General features: G+C 41.6%; 1 protein-coding gene across 1 annotated transcript in view; it reads right to left on the reverse strand.

The window, feature by feature from the left end:
* The window catches only part of SPAG17 (sperm associated antigen 17), a 296,695-nt gene that overhangs the window by 153,278 nt on the left and 122,404 nt on the right, over positions 1-21,013 (reverse strand). The window contains exons 10-14 of the mRNA XM_077807348.1: positions 17,080-17,198; positions 8,427-8,564; positions 8,221-8,334; positions 5,225-5,375; positions 3,383-3,613 (exon numbers count right to left, since the gene is read on the reverse strand). Coding sequence (XP_077663474.1) covers positions 3,383-3,613; positions 5,225-5,375; positions 8,221-8,334; positions 8,427-8,564; positions 17,080-17,198 — 753 coding nt within the window. The remainder of the gene's footprint in view (positions 1-3,382; positions 3,614-5,224; positions 5,376-8,220; positions 8,335-8,426; positions 8,565-17,079; positions 17,199-21,013) is intronic.

A 21,013-nucleotide genomic window follows, 5' to 3' on the forward strand; every position in this document is an offset into this window, starting at 1 on the left:
TATTCGCAAAAAGAAAAGGAGGACTTGTGGCACCTTAGAGACTAACAAATTTATTTGAGCATAAGCTTTCGTGAGCTACAGCTCACTCAAATAAATTTGTTAGTCTCTAAAGTGCCACAAGTACTCCTTTTCTTGATTCAGCAAGGTAATTATGCATGTGCATTGACTTTACTGGGACTACTTGAATTCTAAAGTTAGGCACATGCTTAAATACCTTGCTGATTCAGGGCCAGAGTTCACTATTCCAGCTGCGTAGTGGAAGCAGAATGCTACCAGATGTATACATATTGATATTCTTGAGATGCCTTTCCTGATTGATCTGTACAGATGTTCTGAAAATGTTTACACCAACAACCAGTGCAGACTGGGTTAAATCCTAATCCCACTGACATCAGTGGGATTAAGATTTAGTCTAGTCTGCATTGGTCATTGGCAGGGCTGTCTTTAGGCATAAGTAGCATACACAGCTGTGTAGGGCACCTGAAAATTGGGTCTTAGTGTCCACTCTCCCGGCTCTGCTTATCCCTGTTCTGACCCTTCCTGCAGGCTTCCACAGCTAGCCGCTACAGCCTGGTGACTCTTACTCTGGAGGGGATCTACTAACTTAAAATTGAAAAAGCCTTCCAGCCTGCCAGACCTATTAGCACAACATTGAAATTGTTAAAGGGCCATTCAAGTGGTAATGAAGCCATTTCACAGGCATTTGCCAACCCCCAGGTATATACTGTCAGTTTCTGAATTTACTGCCAAAAACAGTTGTGCATTACTGTAATATTTACTCAGAACATGCTAGTCTACAGGACCTTAGTTTAAAATTTGCTTTAAAAATATTTCATTGGTGAGTTGGTGAAGATTACAAAATCACATCTCTAAAAAATCCTTGCATAGATTTTTAGATGCACAATCGTCTTTAGCCTTAAATGCTTGGATCTTCAGACATATAGTTTTTTAAATAAAGCCTTCAAAAGACCACCTTTTCCTAAAATACACATTTTAATTTTAATTACTATAGTAAAAAATAATTTGCTTCCAAAGTCTTCCTGTCCTTTCTGTTTATCCCTTTCTCCCTTCATCCCCCTGTTGAAGAGAGCCCTTAAAGGGACAACACCCCTTTCCTGCCAGATAGCTGGACACAGAGTTTCCCTTTCTTTACTTCTGACTATCTGATGAACTAGTTTTAAGAGAACGCTCCAGCAAAATCAGTACCTAGTAAGATATAAAATCCTTTGTTATACCTAAAATCTTTGGATACATATTTTTTTAAAGTTGGTGAAATTTCATAAACGTGTCTTTTGTTATGGAGATCACACAAAGTAAATTAGTGTTCCCTTTTTCTAAAAGCAATGAACATTGTTATGAACAAACTAAACCTCTGTGACTGATTAATTTAAAATAATGTCTTTATTTAAGTGAGTTAAATATGTAGTAATCTGGAATGATTACTTTACGAAGGCTTAAGAGTACATTTAAAATATAAAATCAGCTTAGAAATACTGATTAAGAAAATGTAAAACAGAGAAGAGCTGCATCATGTATTCCATAATATTTAATGTTGTATTCAGCAAGACAGCTGACTCGCCCTTACTACAAAGTTTTTGCAAATAAATCTCTGACAAACTTCAGAGCATATCAAAAAACCTGTGACTGACATTTTTTATTCCCAAATTTAGTGCTTTTAATTAGGTACCTTCTGCATGTCCAGTCTCCACCATCTGGCATGCAGTGGAAACCATGCTCCATTTTCTTTAGAAAGAAATTGCAGAAGAGTGTTTTTTTCAAATGTCATTTGCTTCATTTGGGTTCAGGTATTTGGCTGGAAAGCAGTGAGCAAGGTGCGGGAGGGAAGAGAGGAGAGAGACGGTGGGGAGAGGGTGGGGCCTGGGTAGAGTGGGGCAGGGCCTGAGGCAGAGCAGGAATGAAGTATGGGTAGGGCCACAGGCAGAACACGTGGGCTGGGGAGCTAGCCTCCCCAAGCGGCAGCTTCACCCACTGCCCATGACAGCAGGTAAGAGTGGGTTGGCTCCCGCACATCCAGTGCACACTGCAGTCTCCGTAGGCAGGGGCCGTATTCTCAGACCTGAATGCTCTGGCACCGTGCATTCTGTGTGAGGGACAGGGTACGGGGGTCTCTGTGGGGAACTGTGACTCTCCACCACCGTGAGGTGGGCCGGGTGTCTCGGTATCCTTTGCTGCCTCGTCCTTTCCCCTCCCTCCCGGGCTGCGAGCCCGGACTGCTGTCGGGCATAAGGGGACCAGTTTAATAATGCTGCGTTGGGCCCCATAAATCTTAAGGACGGCCCTGGTTATTCGCATAAACCAGTGGTTCTCAAACTGTGGGTTGGGAACCCAAAGCGGGTTGCAACCCCATTTTAATGGGGTTGCCAGGGCTGGCTTAGACTTGCTGGGGCCCAGGGCCAAAGCCCAAGTCCAAGCCCGAAGGCTTCAGCCCTGGTTGGTGGGGCTCAGGTTAAAGGCCCCTGCCTGGGGCTGAAGCCCTTGAGCTTTGGCTTTGGCTTCCTGGCCTGAGGCAGTGGGGCTTTGGCCCCTCCCGCCCCTACCAGGGTGGTGGGGCTTGGGCGGGCTCAGGCTTCGGTCCCCCCTCCTGAGGTCCTGTAGTAATTTTTGTTATCAGAAGGGGGTCGTGGTGCAATGAAGTTTGAGAACCCCTGGCATAAACATACTTCTATGAGGTTAAGATTTGGCCCATTGTCAGAAATTGCAGAGCGACTATTGTAGCTAAAATGTAATCTGTCCATATTCAGTTCCAAGTAGTAAATTACATTCTTTTCATTTTATTGCTTATAATCATTTGTATATACCCACTGCTATTATCAAAGTTTCAGAATTACTATTTTAGTTACATAAATAGTACAGAATTACTATTTTAGTTACAAGATAAAAGGCAGTGTTTTATACACTTTATGAATAGCATTTCTGAAACACTTAAGAAGAGTGAAACTTTGAAACAGTTGCCAAATCCTATATTACAGTGTGTTGTATAAATATGTTTAAAACAACTGTTTAATAGCATGATTTCAATGTTTAATTTCTCTAAAATACACTTTTATATCAGAAGCTATAAAATAGTTTTCTAATATCTGCTATGCAGAGCTCTTTTACATAGATACTACTTTTGAAGACTTGTTTAAATAAACTATTTAATTATCATACAAAATGCCCAGTTTATGTCATTATCCAGTATTCCTACTTGATGAATGGATGAATGGAATATAGAGTACTTGATGACTGAATGGTTCCTAAAACAGGAGAATCATCACATCCAAGTAATAACAAATAATTCTGAATTAATGTAAAAGAAAACGATTCTAGTGAATAGTATGTTTAAATTCTTTAGATATAATGCTGATAGATGCCCTGTTACCTGAGCCATTGGGAGTTTTCTCATCAGACAGGTTTTCCACCATCAATAGTTGTCTCAGATGTCTTGCAAACCTGGCTGGATTATCCCATGGGATATAAGATACTTCATAATCACCTCCAAGCATCAACCCTGAGCCTTCCAGGAGGCCAGAGTCATCCACCCCAGTCAGCCGCAGGCTTTCAAAAGTAAACACTTTGAAGGCTCTTTCTACTTCAGCCCAACTCAAGAGTTCTGGAAGAGAATTAAAACCATCCACAGAAATTGTCCTTACATTTCAGTGAAAGGTAAATAGAAGACTGACCAGGTATATTGTCCTTGGCATTGCTATTAAGGCTGCCAACAAGGGGGCTAACGGTGATGGTAATTTCAGTAATGATCAATGGACTGATCAGATGGTGGTCAGATATATTATAAGACATGTGTCTTATGACTACGACCCTACCAAATTCACAGCCATGAAAAATGTGTCACAGACCGTGAAATCTGGTCTTTTGTGTGCTTTTACCGCATACTACACAGATTTCACAGGGGAGACCACAATTTCTCAAATTGGGGGTCCTGACCCAAAAGGGAGTGGCAGAGGAGGTCACAAGGTTATTTTAGGGGGGATTGTGGTATTGCGCAGAAGTAAGGTTAGCAATACCATACCATGCCACCCTTGCTTCTGCTCTGCTGCCTTCAGAGCTGGGCGGTCAGAGTGTGGTGGCGACTGACTGAGGGCCCAGCTCTGCAGGCAGCAGTGCAGAAGTAAGGGTGGCAATACCATACCATGCTATCCTTACTTCTGTGCTGCTGCTGACAGCGACTCTGCCTTCAGAGCTGGGAACCCGGCCAGCAGCCGTAGCTCTCCAGCTGCCCAGCTCTGAAGGCAGCCGCCGCCTGCAGCAGCACAGAAGAAAAAGTAGCAGTACCACAACCTACCCTACAATAACCTTGCGGAACCCCCCCCCCCCCCGACCTCCTTTTAGGGTTAGGACCACTACAATTATAACACCATGAAATTTCAGATTTAAATAGCTGAAATCATGAAATTTACCACAGGTATTTTAAAAATCATATGAGCGTGAAATTGACCAAAATGGACTATGAACTTGGTAGGGCCCTACTTATGACAGTAAAAAAGGAATTGAAGGGGTTTGGATACTTATTACTAACTGTACCTTTAGACTGAACATTCAGACTCACTAGACGGCATTTATGTAGCCCTTCTAACTGTTTTACAGTGTGCACCAACTAGGTACACACATTACAAGAATGAGGAATTGCAGAGACAATTCTTGATGGAGAAGTGACCTTATCATGACAACCAGAAAATGTGATTATTGTAGATACTACAGTACTATTAACATGGGCAACTCAAAGAAAACACAATGAGAAAACCATGTTTTTTCTCCCAAGTAATCCTCCCAATCCAAGACAAATCTCTTTTCTCAATCAAAGGTTCTTTGTAAACAAATACATTATATAGCTCAGTGGTTCCCAATATTTGTTCTGTGCACTAGAACCAGAACTAGTAATTTGTGTGACTGATATTCTTGTCCCAACTTAATACAGAGTTTATATGCTTGCGTGAGTCCTGACATGCTGCTAATGCCTAGTTGTCAATCTCATAGTCTCTAACATGCAGTGTAACCTAGTCTGCTCATAACCATGAAATTCTGGTTTGGTGTTAGGCCAAACTCCATGGTAGGTTAGGATGGACACAAGTATATGAAAGGTAGTAGATATTGGCTGATACAGTGAAGGTCTTAGTTGGGTAAATTGAGACAGTGGCCCCAAAAAAGTGGGTTCCAACTACCTCAACAAAGAATGAAATAATATTAATAAAAAAAATCTATTTACCATTGATGCAATAATGCATGAGCTCATGAATTCTGGCCAAGCGTTTAGTGTTGTTTCCAGGTGGAGGAAGGGGGAATTGAAGAAGTTCCACCAGTGGCAGCTTGTCCATCATATCCTGTTCAATCTTTTCTGGGTTTAAGTCCCCTTGGATCTGAAGCAAAGAGCAATAAGGACAAAAGCAAAGTAAACTTTCACAAAAAAGGGATTTTTCATTAAATAACTAAGGTGCCAGTTCAGCACACAAGTCCTGTCCCCCCCCCCCAAAAAAAACCCCTATACACATATGCTTTACTTTACTTTGAAGTCAATAGAATTTAAGCATATGCTTAAAATTGAGCATATACTCAGGGTTTTGCTGAATCAGTGCCTTTATGTGGAAGATGAAATAAGTTATTGTTTACTTTCCTCACTGTGGAGGAGTGAATATATACCAGAAAAAAAAGAGAATAATTGAAGAAGGCACAATTTACTGATATTTGCCAAAGATCACAAAATTATTTGCCATTTAGCCATAATCTGAAATTTTCCTGGAATATAGAAAGTATGTATTGATTTAGTCTGTCACACTTCAAAGGATGCTTTTGTATTAGCCTTTCCCTTTCACATTGTGACAGGTTCAGTCACAATGACCCCCTTGGGACTGTCACCTGATGGGGTGAGACTACCTCAGAGCCCGTTTTCTTTGCCAGTTTGGGCCTTCAGAACCTTGTCTTATTGAGCCAGATACACTAATCTGCTGCAACACAGACCCAGAGGCTGACCCATGTCCCCAAAGCTGCAGACTTAACTGAAAACGGCTTAGCAAGTGATCCTGTCTCTAGCACGCAGACACCCAGCTCCCAATGGGATCCAAACCCCAAATGAATCCGTTTTACTCTGTATAAAGTGTATACAGGGTAAACGCATAAATTGTCCACCCTCTATAACACTGATAGAGAGATATGCTCAGCTGTTTGCTCCCCCAGGTAGTAATTACTTACTCTGGGTTAATTAATAAGAAAAAGTGATTTTATTAAATATAAAAAGTAGGATTTAAGTGGTTCCAAGTAATAACAGCAAAATAAAACAAAAACATGCAAGTCTAAGCCTAATACATTAAGAAACTGAATACAGGTAAATCTCACCCTCAGAGATGTTCCAATAAGCTTCTTTCACAGACTCCGATGAAGTGAGCTGTAGCTCACGAAAGCTTATGCTCAAATAAATTTGTTAGTCTCTAAGGTGCCACAAGTACTCCTTTTCTTTTTGTGAATACAGACTAACACGGCTGCTACTCTGAAACCTTTCACAGACTAGACTCCTTCCTAGTCTGGGCCCAACCCTTTCCCTTGATACAGACCTTGCTAGTTCCAGCAGGCATCTTAGGTGAAAAGCAGGGGATTCCATATGACTTTGATCTCCCTTGTCCTGCTCCACCCCCTTTTATAGCTTTGGCACAAGGCGGGAATCCTTTGTCTCTCTGGGTTCCCACCCCTCCTTCTAAATGGAAAAGCACCAGGTTTAAGATGGATTCCAGTACCAGGTGACCTGGTCACATGTCCTGTAAGACCCCTATTCTCCACTCTTTCCGGCCTGACTCACAGGAAGGTTTACAAGTTAACTGACTCACAGGAACACAGGAAGGCTTACAAGTAAACGGAGCCATTTACAACCAATTGTCTTGGTTAATGGAAGCCATCAAGATTCCAAGCCACCATTAATGGCCCATACTTTGCATAGTTACAATAGGAGTTCAGAGTAATACTTCATATTTCTAGCTTCAGATACAAGAATGATACATTCATACAAATAGGATGAACACACTCAGTAATTATAAGCTTTGTAATGATACCTTATAAGAGACCTTTTGCATAAAGTATATTCCAATTACATTATATTTACACTCATAAGCATATTTCCATAAACATATTGAGTGCAACGTCACACACAAATTCTTAGTTGGTCTATATTACTGTCCATAGTCATTATAATCAAGAAATCATACAACTAATTGATGGTCTTTGACAGAAGTATTATGATGGATTTAAAGAACTGTACTGGCTTGAGGTTTTTTTTTTTTTTTTACTTTGTTCAGTTTTGCTTTTTCTTATTTTTATTATTACAGTCCCTGTCTTCTGTGTTACTTTTAATACCTTCTTCCTCTATCATATCTCCCAAACCTGTTCCTTCTTCTTTCATCCCTACTACCTACATTTTTAATGTCTTGGTCAACTCCTGCATTGACTAGTGCAACTTCCTCCTCTTTAGCCTCATGAAATCTAGACAGCTGCCCAAAAGTCTATCCAACATGCTTCTGTTAAAAGTATCTTCCCGACCCACCACTGAATTATTTCATCCTCCTTCTCCTTGAAATCCTTTATTGCCTTACAAGTTTCATCTGCATCCAACTTTTTACTATAATCTTACTCTACACTTCTGCCTACATCATGTCTAGATAACTCTTGCTGTCTTGCATGAGCGCTACACTCTGCACCTTGATGCACTCTGGTGTTCTTCTCCCATAAAAAGCTCTGTGTCTTTTTGTATGCTGCCCACTATGTTTGTCCCATCCTCTCTAATCTATTTCACTGTAGTTGCTACACCACACTCATCATTTAGTATCTCTGTGCTGCAGAAACTCTAGTTTCTTCAGAATAATAATCCCCTAGCTCAGTGGTGGTCCAAAGTGAAGCCCACAGAGTTCTACAATGTGTCCCATGCCACCGTTTATATGGAAATGCAGTCACGAAAGCCAAATGTACACATAAGCACTGTGGCCAGGCCACTCAGATCAATATGGTACATTGCATGCTGGGATCTGTAGTCTCCATGGATGGCTGCAATCTGCTCCATTTTAAGCAAATTAAGTACAGCCTTTGGATTCCTGGCAAGTGGCTAATGTGATCACGAAGTGAGCAAAGTTTAAGTTCTCCTAGTCTACCTTCTAAAAGAAGCATTCTAAGTTAATGCCCTCTCTGTAGACTTTAAGACTGTTGATATAAGACAGAGTATTGTACCTTTAGCAGGTGTAGCCTCTGAGACAAAATATCATGATAGTTTAATAGAAGAGGCCATTTGGGGACCACAGTCTTTTCTTCATTGTCATTAGGGAAAAAGGTGTCATAGAGATTCTATTAAACAAGAAAAAAGCACATACATTAAAAAATAATACATAGATTTATTTAGCAATTAAGGCAGTCTGAAGGTAAAAGACAATACAAACCTTTTTTTCACTCTCAGAGAGGGCAAGAGAGGGAAGGATAGAGACTATATGCTCTGCAAGGCTATGATCCAGCCCATCTGCTCGTGGTTCTGGGACCACCAGACTTGGTGGTGTAAGACCTTCTTCAGCTGCAATGACCTACCAAGCAGAAAACATGTTAGATGTCATTATAGCCTTGATTTGTAGTTATCTTAAATTAAGGTTGCATCAGAGATTCCATTATAATCTCCGTATTCACATGCACATAATTTTCTCAAAAATGCTTGTTTCCAGCTGGAATTCCCAGTCCTTGTCTCTGGCCAAAGGTAAATTTTATGGAAAAGTTTGAATAAAATTTTTTCACCTCTTTTTCACTTTAATGAGGGTGAGAAAATATTTCCAAATGAAAAAACATATTAAGAATTTTAATGCACATTGATAATTCAAAAATGGCTGCACATCACAAGTTGAACCTTTCTTAGTTGTCTTCACTAAGGACAATTTTCCAGGCTAATATGCAAATAAATTAATAATTAGAAATCAGGAACATTATGCAAAAGTTTCATTTCTTAAAGAAGTAAGGTTCACAGTCCTACAACGGTTCTTCAGCCTGGGGGCAGAACTCAGACCTTTCAGTCAACGCTTCAAGTATATATGCCCCTTCAGGTGACAAACCTGGCAGTTGAGTTAACATCCACAGATATGATGAAAACTGTATCCTTCTTAAATGAACACATTCTTATTATGGTATAACTTCAATAACTTTATCACTATACCTATTGCAGTGCATGAAAACTTATTGAAGTGCGTTTAGTCTGTGGACTTTATTAGTTAGAGAAAGGAAGTTTTTGGATAAATATGAATGAATTTTCCTATCCTCCAGCAACATTAAAATCTGTAGACACTACACTGGAGTTTATAAGCTGTGTATAGCTAGGAAAGGAAAACAATTTAGCATAAGATAAAACCAAAATTGAAATAAGGATGTACTTAGGTTATTTCCTGGTTTACTGAGGCTCAATAAGCATGAAACATCATCCTCCCAACAATATCAGCCTGCCAGCTTTCAAATATTTTATTACTGCATGAAGGACCTGGAGGCTCCCTTTCTGTTTTCTTCTTAAGAAGTGTATCTGTATGCCCTAACCCAAGAGGCTACTCCTCTGTGAGGGAATGTAGTCTGAGCATGAGTCAAGTTTTCTCCCCACTCTGGAAGCACAAAGGAATATTTACTAGTTGGATCATCCAGCTGGAGATTCCCTTCAGTGTGGAGGAGTTCCTAGGTGCCACCAAACTGCCATCGCAGGATCCAAAGTAGGAAGCATGGTGGGGTCGGGAGGAAGAGGCATGGCTAGTGCATTGCTATGCTTCATTGATCCCCAGCTGTTAGATGCCCCTTGAAAGCCGTAGCAAGCCAGTGTAAAGTAGAATAGCACTGAGGTTGTGCTATACTATGCCAAGGCCAGGCCTGACTTGGCGCCATTCTCAAATTCATTTAGCGACTTTGTGGATCTATCCACAGTTCAGCCCATGGGATCCTATTGGGATCCAGGAAGTGGGTGGGCGGAAGCCTGCCCACTGCTAAAGGATCCCCCCCAGCCTAAGGCAGGGATCCAGAGGACCTGGAAGCCAAGTGATTTCGTGGGACAACTAATAAAATAATAGGAACAGGAATAAAAAGAAAAGGAGTACTTGTGGCACCTTAGAGACTAACCAATTTATTTGAGCATAAGTGAGTTGTAGCTCACGAAAGCTTATGCTCAAATAAATTGGTTAGTCTCTAAGGTACCACAAGTACTCCTTTTCTTTTTGCGAATACAGACTAAAACTGCTGTTACTCTGAAACAGGAACAGGAGTGCGGTCAAAGGGAACCTGGTGGGGACACCGAGCAGAGAACACCGGACAGCGCCCACCGTTCCTTGAAGGCGTCCAGGGAGAGTGGATGCCGCCCAGGGGAACTCTGCCCGGATGCGTGAACGGACGGAAGACCGGAAATAGGCCCCACAGTCATAGGAGTCTCCATTGGTCAACCTCCTCTTCCTAGTTCATAGATGGCCATTTTAGCCAGGGCCAGGCAGTGGTTGACCAGGAGGTCCCGTGGCTTTGTGGGGCCAAGGATAGGGAGTGCATAGATAAGAAGATGAGGGAAAAAGTGCAACCAAAAACATAACACGATGTCTAAGAGGAGCCGTAATAGGAGCTGCAACCTGGCCCTCCAAGTAAACGTGCGCCAGGGTCTCCCTCACGCCACAGAAAGGGCAGGTGTCTGGGATGGGGGTAAACCGCGCCAAGTACACGCCCGTGCTGATGGCCCCATGAAGGAGCCGCCAACTGATATCCCCGGTGGGCCTCGGGACTACAGTGGAAAATAGGCTGGCCCACTGGGGCTCCTCACCTTCTAGAGGTGGCAGGAGGTCCCACCACTTTGTGTCGGGGCGGGACGCAAGGGTGAGGAAGTGAAGGGTGTGGAGCACGAGCGTGTAGAGATGTTTCCTTGGTGTGGTCTGGAAACGAACTAGCTGCAAGTCATGCAGCTGGCTCACGGTGAAGGGTTCGGGGGGTGGGGGGGGAGCCGGTTGGGTCCATGGGGCAGGGGCCCGATGAAAAGGTCAGGAGGACCCGGGGTGGAGGGTGGGTAGGGGGTGCCCTCTCGCGGGACCCAGTCGAGGTAGGCCCGAGCAACGGGCGGCAAAGCGGCCCTCACCTCCTGCAGTACGAGGCCTGGAGAGCCCCATGCGCCAAGCGAGCATCAGGGAATCCAGCCAGTCTTCCCGGTCATAGTCCAGGAGGTCTCCGACCCTGGTGACTTCTGCCAGGACCAACCTCCGGTGCACTGAGGGGGACTCCGCCACTTGCACATGTAGCTGGGGGTTGTGTAGCAGGGGCTCTGCGAGGAGATCTGCCCCCTCGGTGGCCTCCGTGGACCTGGTCGCTGAGAGTAGTTTCCAGGTCCGGAGGAGGTCCTGGTAGAAGACCGTCAGCCTGGAGAGGTCTCGTGGAAGACCTCTCGGATGGAGATGAAGGAGCTGCCAGTCATATCAGAGCCCTCGGAATCGGTGCAGGAAGGCGTGTACCAGGACTCTCCATGCCGGACTTCCTGCACCATAAAGGAGCCTCTGCAGGGCCTGGAGGCGGAAGACATGGACCTGAGTACACAGGCACTTCAGGCCCTGCCCTCCCTCCTCCAGGGGCAGGTGGAGGACCCCTGCAGAGACCCAGTGCACTTCTGGCCAAAAGAACTCCAGAATCACCGTCCAGAGATTGGCTAGGAAGACCGGGGCTGGGACCAGGGTGTTGAGCCAGTACCAGAGCATGGACAGGACTAGTTGATTGAGCACCAGTGCCCTCCCTTGGAGGGAGAGGCACTGGAGTAGTCCTGTCCATTTCCGGAGCCACTCTGTCACCCTGCTCTCTAAACTGTGTCAGTTCTCTGGCAGAGACGGATGTGTGGTGGAAAGGTAAATGCCGAGATAGAGCAGCGGACCCGTGCTCCACCGGATGGCCTGAAGTGCAGGTGGGAGGGAGCTTGCCTGCCACCCATCCCCAACCACCAGGCCAGAGCTCTTGACCCAGTTGACCCAGGTGGAGGAGGCTGCCGAGTAGATGGCCTGGCAAGCCTCCACCTGCGCTAAGTCGCCCGGGTCCTGGACCACGAGGAGCACGTTTGGCGTTCAGCCCAGGGGATATTAGGCACAGAAAAAAATCTGGCCAAGTTCTTTATCTTGTGTGTGTTGCTCGCATACACACCCAAGGCACCTGAATATCAAGGACTTTGAATTTTTTTTGTCCCTTACAGCCAAGACACAGAGCAGAAATAATGAACTTGACCTCTTGGATACTTAATTTTCTCCAAGTGTATTTTTTAACACTATGCAGATATCCAAAGTGTGCCATAGCTTTTCAGATGGATGTAAGGGCTTGAGGTAGAAGGATCATGCAATCTCCTATGCTGTAAGAGGGCCAGAGTTGATTTGAGGGAGGAATACTGGGTTCATCCTGAGCATCATTTCATCACCATGAAAAATGCAGTACTGGTGCTACATGGATAAAGTTCCTAATTCCAACACTTGTCTGGTTGATAAGGCAGGCTGAGAGAGATTTAGGTGCTAACAATATTTGCTTAGAGGAATTGGGCTAGATTCACAAAAAGACTTACTTGAGGCTGCTTTAGGCACCTAAATCAGGATCAGGCAAGACTGGGATTCAACCTTTGCCCCCTGCACAACTGCCACTAAACCTTGTAGACACCTAATCTGACTCAGTGAATACCTTTTTGTAATAAAAGTTCCCTAGGTGCCTATATTTTTGCCTCTGAGCATGCACACTGCTGCCTCACTGTAAATATCCAGACACACAGGCCCCAGGCAATACATAAACTGGGGGAAGATACACATTCCTCTGCTTAACTCCCTACAGGGCCCTATCTAGTAAGTGTGCTCAGAGTTCACCTACTGGATTGGGACCCCACAGGTGAGCTCATGCAAGACAGCATAAAGATGTGGTCCCTTAAAAATTTTAGCCCAGTGGTTAAGGTACTCACCTGGGACATTGGAGATCACCAGTTCAAGTCCCCCCCTCTGCCTGACAGGAGAAGAAATTTGAACAAGGATCTGCCATCTATCATGTAAGTGCCCTACCTACTGGGCTATTGGATATTTATAGATTGCAGGACCAGAAGGGACCATTGTGATCATGAACTTCCTCAAAACAGAACTTCTGCAAAATGATTCCTAGAGCGTATCTTTTAAAAAAATATCCAGTCTTGATTTAAACATTGTCTGTGAAAAAGAATCCACTACAATCTTTGGTAAATTGTTCCAATGGTTAATAATTCTCACTGGTAAAAATGTATGCCCTATTTCTAATGTGAATTTGTCTAGCTTCAACTTCCAGTTATACCTATCTCTGCTAGATTGAAGAGCCCATAATTAAATGTTTGTTCCCCATGTAGGTACTCATAGACTGTGATGAAGTCATCCCTTAGCCTTTTTGTTAAGCTAAATAGATTGAGTTATTTGAGTCAATCACTAAAAGACATGTTTTCTAATTGTTTAAGCATTCCTGGAGCATGGAGCACTCTCCAATTTATCAACATCCTTCTTGAATTGTGGACACCAGAACTGGACACAGTATTTCAGAAGTGGACACACCAGTGCCTAATATAGAGGTAAAATAACCTCTGTGCTCCTACTTGAGATTCCCATTTACGCATCCCAGGATCGCATTAGCTCTTTTGTGCACAGCATAAAACTGGAATCTCATGTTCAGCTGATTATCCACCACTACCCCAAAATCTTTTTCAGAGTCTCTGCTTCCCAGGATAGAGTCCCTCCTTTAAGTATAGCTTACATTCTTTGTTCCAAGATATATACATTTACTTTAGCTGTACAATAGAACCTCAGCGTTACAAACAACAGAATTATGAATTGACCAGTCAACCACACACCTCATTTGGAACTGGAAGTATGCAAGCAGACAGCAGCAGCAGAGACAAAAAACAAACAAACATACCAAATAAAGTACAGTACTGTGTTAAATGTAAACTGCTCAAAAAATAAAGGGAAATTAAAAAAAAAAGATTTGACAAGGTAAGGAAACTTTCTGTGATTGTTTCATTTAAATTAAGATAGTTAAAAACAGTTTTTTTCTTCTGCATAGCAAAGCTTCAAAGCTGTAGTAAGTCAATATTCAGTTGTCAGCTTCTGAAAGAACAACCATAATGTTTTGTTCAGAGTTATGAACATTTCAGAGTTACAACCTCCATTCCCGAGGTGTTCATAACTCTGAGGTTCTGCTGTATTAGCATGCATATTGTTTGCTTGTACTCAGTTTACCAAGCAATCCAGATCACTTTGAATCAGTGATCTGTTCTCTTCATTATTTAGAACTAGGGCTGTCAAGTGATTAAAAAAAATTAATCGTGTTGTTAAACAACAATGGAATACCATTTAAATATTTTTGGATGTTTTCTACATTTTCAAATATATTGATTTCAATTACAACACAGAATACAAAGTGTATAATGTTCACTTTATATTTATTTTTGATTACAAATATTTGCACTGTAAAAAACAAAAGAAATAGTATTTTTTAATCCACCTCATAAAAATACTGTTGTGCAATCTCTTTATCATGAAAGTTGAATCTATAAATGTAGAATTATATACAAAATATCTGCATTCAAAAATGAAACAATGTAAAACTTTAGAGCCTACAAGTCCACTCAGTCCTGCTTCAGCCAATCCCTCAGAAAAACAAACTTGGTTACAATTTGCAGGAGATAATGCTACCCACGTCTTGTTTACAATGTCACCTGAAAGAGCATGGCACTGTTGTAGCTGGTGTCGCAAGATATTTACGTGCCAGATGTGCTAAAGATTCATATGTCCCTTCATCTTCAACCACCATTCCATAGCACATGCATCCATGCTGATGATGGGCTCTGCTCGATAACGATCTAAAGCAGAGCGCATCGATGTATGCTCATTTTCATCATCTGAGTCAGATGCCACCAGCAGAAGGTTGATTTTCTTTTTTGGTGGTTCAGGTTCTGTATTTTCCGCATCGGAGTGTTGCTCTTTTAAGATTACTGAAAGCATGCTCCAAACCTCATCCCTCTCAGATTTTGGAGGGCACTACTGATTCTTCAACCTTGGGTCGAGTGCTGTAGCTATTTTTAGAAATCTCACATTGGTATCTTCTTTGCATTTTGTCAAATCTGCTGTGAAAGTGTTCTTAAAACAAACATGTGCTGGGTCATCATCCGAGACTGCTATGACATGAAATTTATGGCAGACTGTGGGTAAAACAGGCTCTAAAGTTTTACATTGTTTTGTTTTTGAGAGCAGTTAGGTAACAAAAAAAAAATCTAAATTTGTAAGTTGCACTTTCATGATAAAAAGATTGCATTACAGTATTTGTATGAGGTGAATTTAAAAATACTATTTCTTTTATCATTTTTACAGTGCAAATATTTGTAAAAAAAAAATATAGTGAGCATTGTACACTTTGCATTCTGTGTTGTAATAGAAATCAATATATTTGAAAATGTAGAAAAACATCCAAAAATATTTAATAAATTTCAATTGGTAATCTATTGTGTAACAGTGCGATTAATCATGATTAATTTTTTTAATCGTGATTAATTTTTTTTAGTTAATCGCGTGAGTTAACTGTGATTAATTGACAGCCCTATTTACAATCTCCACAATTTTTGTATCTTTTGCAAACTTGATCAGTGATGATTTTATGTTTTTTTCCTGGTCGTTAAAAAAATGTTAATCAGGTTAGGGCCAAGAACCAATCCCTGTAGGATCCCACTGGAAACACATCCACTTGGTGACAATTCCCCATTTACAATTACATTTTAAGACCTATTAGCTAGCCAGTTTTTAATCCATTTCATGTGTGTCATGTTAATTTTATATCAATTTAGCTTTTTAATCAAAATGTTGTGGGGTACTAAGTCATATACCTTAGAGAGTCTAAGTATATTACATCAACCCTTTATCAACCAAACTTGTAATCTCATCAAAAAGAGATATTAAGTTAGTTTGACGGAATCTATTTTCCATACATCCAGGTTGATCTGCATTAACTGTATTACCCTCCTTTAATTCCTCATTAATTAAATCCCATACCAGCTGCTCTATTATCTTTGACTAGATGATCATAAACATCCTTTCTGGTCTTAAAAACCTATGAATCTAAGTGCCTCAGGGAGAACTGGAGGCCAACCAACAATCAAGTGGCTCACTCTGTAAACCCAATCCAAAAATTTAGCACATATCCAGCTAAATTAAAGCCCAACTGCACCAGAAATTTAACTTTTAACATTAGCTTTGAAAATTTTTTGATCCACCAATTCTACGGTTCTGCAGCAAGGAGGACTGTACACCTTGTTTGTTGCTGTGTAAAAAGAACAAAACCGGCCGTCTCTTCATTGGGAGAAATATCGATGAGCCAGTAATGGGCAGGTCTGAGTTTTGTCCTCAAAGCTGCGGACTGAAGATCCATTGTAGGTTGTCTGGAAACACTCCCTAAAAGCTTAAGTGCTACAAACCAGTTCTGGGACCCATGTGCAATGACCCAGCATGGCCATTCTTATGGAGGACCTCCTGTCCCACACTGAGAAAAGTTGACAAGCATATAGTATCAGTGATCATTTTCATTTTGCACTTGTATTATATGCTTAGTTTTGACAACCCTGAGAGAAAACACTCGCTAGCAGTTATCGTAGGCTAGATTAACCCTAGTCCTTACTCAACCATGCAAGGGAGGAAGGAGGAGCAAAGACCCTCTTAGAAAGTGGCAAAAAAGGCAGGAACTCCCTACCCTAATACTCTTCTCTGTGAGAAACTGGATGAGGAGTGGGCATAGAGGACTGGGGAGTAGTAGTAGGAGCCTTGGAATAGATTGCCGAGCACATAGTGGGAGTGAGCTGCACCCTGAAAAGGAATGAAAAAACCTAACTCCTCCCCTCCATAAAGCAAGGCAAAGCAGGGGATCCTCTCTGAGTCACAAGTCCTTCCTACTGATCCCCAGTGGGTAGTGCAGCTATGTACGTTCTCTTATTTTGGGATGAACCTGATTGATTTGTCTCTCACTGATCAATTCACTATCACAGTGCTTAGCCTGACTGATGGGTATGAATTAATATGAAAATACACTCACCTGTTCCAACATGCAGTTCATTATTAAAGGAACAGAAATGAATTCTTCAGGAATCTGACTTAGCAAATCATTGTAATACCTCATGTCCACATAAGGAGGCAGAAAAGAAACTTCTTCCTCTATTGTAGAAAGCAGAAATAACATATTGAGACTATCTAGCTGGATCTGTTGGTTTTCCTTTGACTCTAGTAGATATGGTTAGTAAAAATTTCCTAATTTAACTCCTTGAATCTCTCATATGTTTCTGAACTAGGGCTGCGGCAGTGTTGTAAGAAAATATAAGGAAAGGACCTAATTCTTAAAGCCTCTACTGCTTAGTCTGTACAGCAGTGAACTTCTACTCTTGACATATCTCCTTCCCATATCTTCATTTATTTTTAATAAAATACAAGTATTTTAATAATAAAAGAAGGATTATATGCAAAATTTAGGCGATTCAGAGTTAAGGTTCCACAGTGACATATCACATATTAGCCTATATAAAATGCAGCCGTGTGTCTCTAAACTTATTTTTAAAAAATGCAGCGTAAATATAAATCACTAGTTCATGGTTCAGCTAATTTTCTACAATCTTACTTGAGAAGCAGTCTTAAAACTCAATTACAAGCACACACGATGCAAGAAAATCCTATGTGCTACGGACTCAGTCACAAGCTGCCTTCTGTACCCATGCAGGGGAGTAAGGATGTGTATGGTATTCGTCCTCTCTGTGGGCAACTACATTTTCAGTTTGCATGCAGGGTGGAGAACAGTTGCTGTGAAGTTGCTACTGCCCCACCTGCACACACTGGTGTAGAGGCTTTGCTCCCTACTTCCAGTACAGCAGTCACCACAGTTCAACCAAAAGAAACCTGCATCAGATATAGGACTGGGGCAACTTACTCACCCTTGAAACAAGGAATAAGAAGGTACTGATTTGTGACTCTGAATAGCTATTTAATCCCTGGTCTGCTTCTGGGGTAGTGCAAATAAGTGGTGTTCTTTACTCAGTAGACATATTTGACCTTAATCCCTCTGTGCTTCAACTCCACATCTATAAAGTAGGGATAATACCACCCCCACACCTCACATGGTATTGTGAAAATAAATCAATTAATGTTTGTGAAACACTCAGACACTATAGCACCATAGAAAATCCCATGAGAAAATGATCAGGATTTTGAACAGGGTGCAGTAAATAAGGCATGGGGTCACAAATTGAAGATAACACAAAATATTGCATAGCTGCTCATTTAGTGACACCCTCCATCTTGTGCACTGAATAAGTCAGGGATCCTGGGGAAAATAATATGTGACCATGTACGTAAAGATTGTATCATAATGTATAATCAATGGCAAAAAACTATGTAAACACAGAGTTAAGGCTGCTTGGTGGTATGTCGCTCCTTTGCAAAATGTTGAGTTGATCAAAACTCAAACTTCTGAAAACAAGGAAATGCACCATTAAGATTGCCCATGCAATCTTAACTATGCCTTCTTTCAGCAGTGCCCCAATATGCCCCATTAACACACATACTTTCTCTCTGGCAACCCCACAGTTGCTGAAATATACAAGCTCTTTACTTCCTTTCACAATCCATTCCTTCTCACCCACAGGATTCTACCTAACACTATTAAAAGGCAAAGAAGGAGATTAAAAAGATTGCTTACCCCATCTTCCCTGTTTCCCTCATGCTGGCAGTAGCCAATGGAAATTATTTGCATATGCTCCCAATGCAGTCAGTGTGTTAGGTGAACCTACACTAAATGATAGAGCAATAGTTGAGCTTGGTGAAGGTGTGTTTGTTGATATGTCCTCATATCACATGAGGACATGTGTGGATTACTTTGAGGTGTGCGCAACAGAGCTGTGATTATGAGATAATGAAATCTATGTTTTGCACCTTCTGATATTATGCAAGCAAAGGGAAGAGCTGCATGTGTCTCTTCGGGACCCAGTACACATCATTTCAACGCAGAATTGTGTATGTTATATAATTAGCATAGCACAGGGGTTTTACTACAAAGGACATTGTCAGTAGTGAGCAGGGATATGAGAGCAGAGTTGCAGAAACGATCTGGAGACAGTATCCCAAGCAACGGGGAAAATGAGTAGGGAAGTGTTGGAGGCCAAACTGGAATGACAAGCATCTCAAACAGGTTATTAAGGGAAGGCAAAAAGCCTACAAGGAATGGAAGAAGGGAAGGATCAGCAAGGAAAGCTACCTCTTGGAAGTCAAAAAGTGTAGGGATAAAGTGAGAACTGCCAAAAGACAAGCAGAACTGGACCTTCCAAAGGAAATTAAAACCAATAGTAAAAGGCCCATATAAAGAAAAAAAAAACAAGGAAAGAAGCCCGACCATGAAGCATTGAGGATGGGGTGGAGGTTAAAGATAACCTAGATATGGCCCAACATTTAAACAAATATTTTGCACCAGCTTTTAGTCAGGATAATGAGGAGCTTGGGAGCAGTGGCAGTATGGCTAATGGAAACAAGGATATGGAAGCACAAATTACCTCATCCGAGGTGGAAGCCAAACTCAAACAACTTAATGGGACCAAAGGGGTGTGTGTGGATTATCTCCATTAAAGAATAATAAAGGACCTGGCACATGAAATTGCAAGCTGAATAGCAAGGATTTTTAATGACTCCATAAAATCAGGGATCATACCCTGTGACTGGAGAATTGCAAATATAGTACCTACTTTTAAGAAAGGGTGGGGGGAAAAAGCCATCTGGGAAACTACAGGCCCATTAATTTGACCAATCGAATGCCAGGTCTTAGAACAAATTTTCAAAGACAGAGTAATTAAAGAGGAAGACAATACTTGGAATAAAAAACATCACGGTTTTACAAAAGGTAGATCGTGTCAGACCAACTTGATCTCTTTCTTTGAGAAGACAAATGATTTTTTAGACAAAGGAAATGCAGTAGATCTAATCCACTTGTATTTCAGTATGAGGCAGTTCCACATGGGAAATTATTAGTTGAACTTGAGAAGATGGGGATTAATACGAGAATCGAAAGGTGGGCAAGGAACTGGTTAAAGGAGAGATACAAGGGGTCATGCTGAAAGATGAACTGTCAGGCTGGAGGGAGGTTATTAGTGGAGTTCCTCAAGGATCAATTTTTGGACCAATCTTATTTAATATTTTCATTAATGACCTTGGCACAAAAAGTGGGAGATTGCTAATAAAATGTATGGATGACACAAAATTGGGAGGTATTGCCAATATGGAGGAGGCCTGGGAATATCATACAAGGAAATTTGGACAACCTTGAAAGGTGGAATAATAGAAATGGAATGAAATTTAATAGTGCAAAGTCATGCACTTAGGGATGAACAACATCTGGAATATTGTGTGCAATTCTGGTCTCCCATGTTTAAGAAAGATGAATTCAAACTGGAACAAGTACAGAGAAGGATACTAGGAGGATCAGAGGAATGTCTCAGGAGAGGAGACTTAAGGACCTTGGCTTGTTTAGTTTAACAAAATGAAGGCTGAGGGGACATATGATTGCTCTCTATAAATACATCAGAGGGACAAATACCAAGGAGGGATAAGAATTATTTAAGTGAAGGGCCAATGTTGGCACAAGAACAAATGGATATAAAGTCGCTATCAACAAGTTTAGGCTTGAAATTAGATGAAGGTTTCTAACCACTAGAAAAGTGAATTTCTGAAACAGTCTTCCAAGGGGAGCAGTGGGGGCAAAAAATGTAACTTGTTTCATGACTGAGCTTGATAAGTTTATGGAGGGGATGGTATGATGAGGTTGCCAACAATGGCATATGGATCATCCACAGCTGCTATTAGTAAATATCTCCAATGGCTGGAGATGGAGCACTCAATGGGAAGGGCTCTGACCTACTACAGAGAATTCTTTCCCAAGTGTCTGGCTGGTGGATCTTGCCCACATACTCAGGATCTAATTGATCACCATATTTGGG

This window comes from Eretmochelys imbricata, chromosome 1, assembly GCF_965152235.1.
Source record: "Eretmochelys imbricata isolate rEreImb1 chromosome 1, rEreImb1.hap1, whole genome shotgun sequence".
Classification (NCBI taxonomy): domain Eukaryota; kingdom Metazoa; phylum Chordata; order Testudines; family Cheloniidae; genus Eretmochelys; species Eretmochelys imbricata.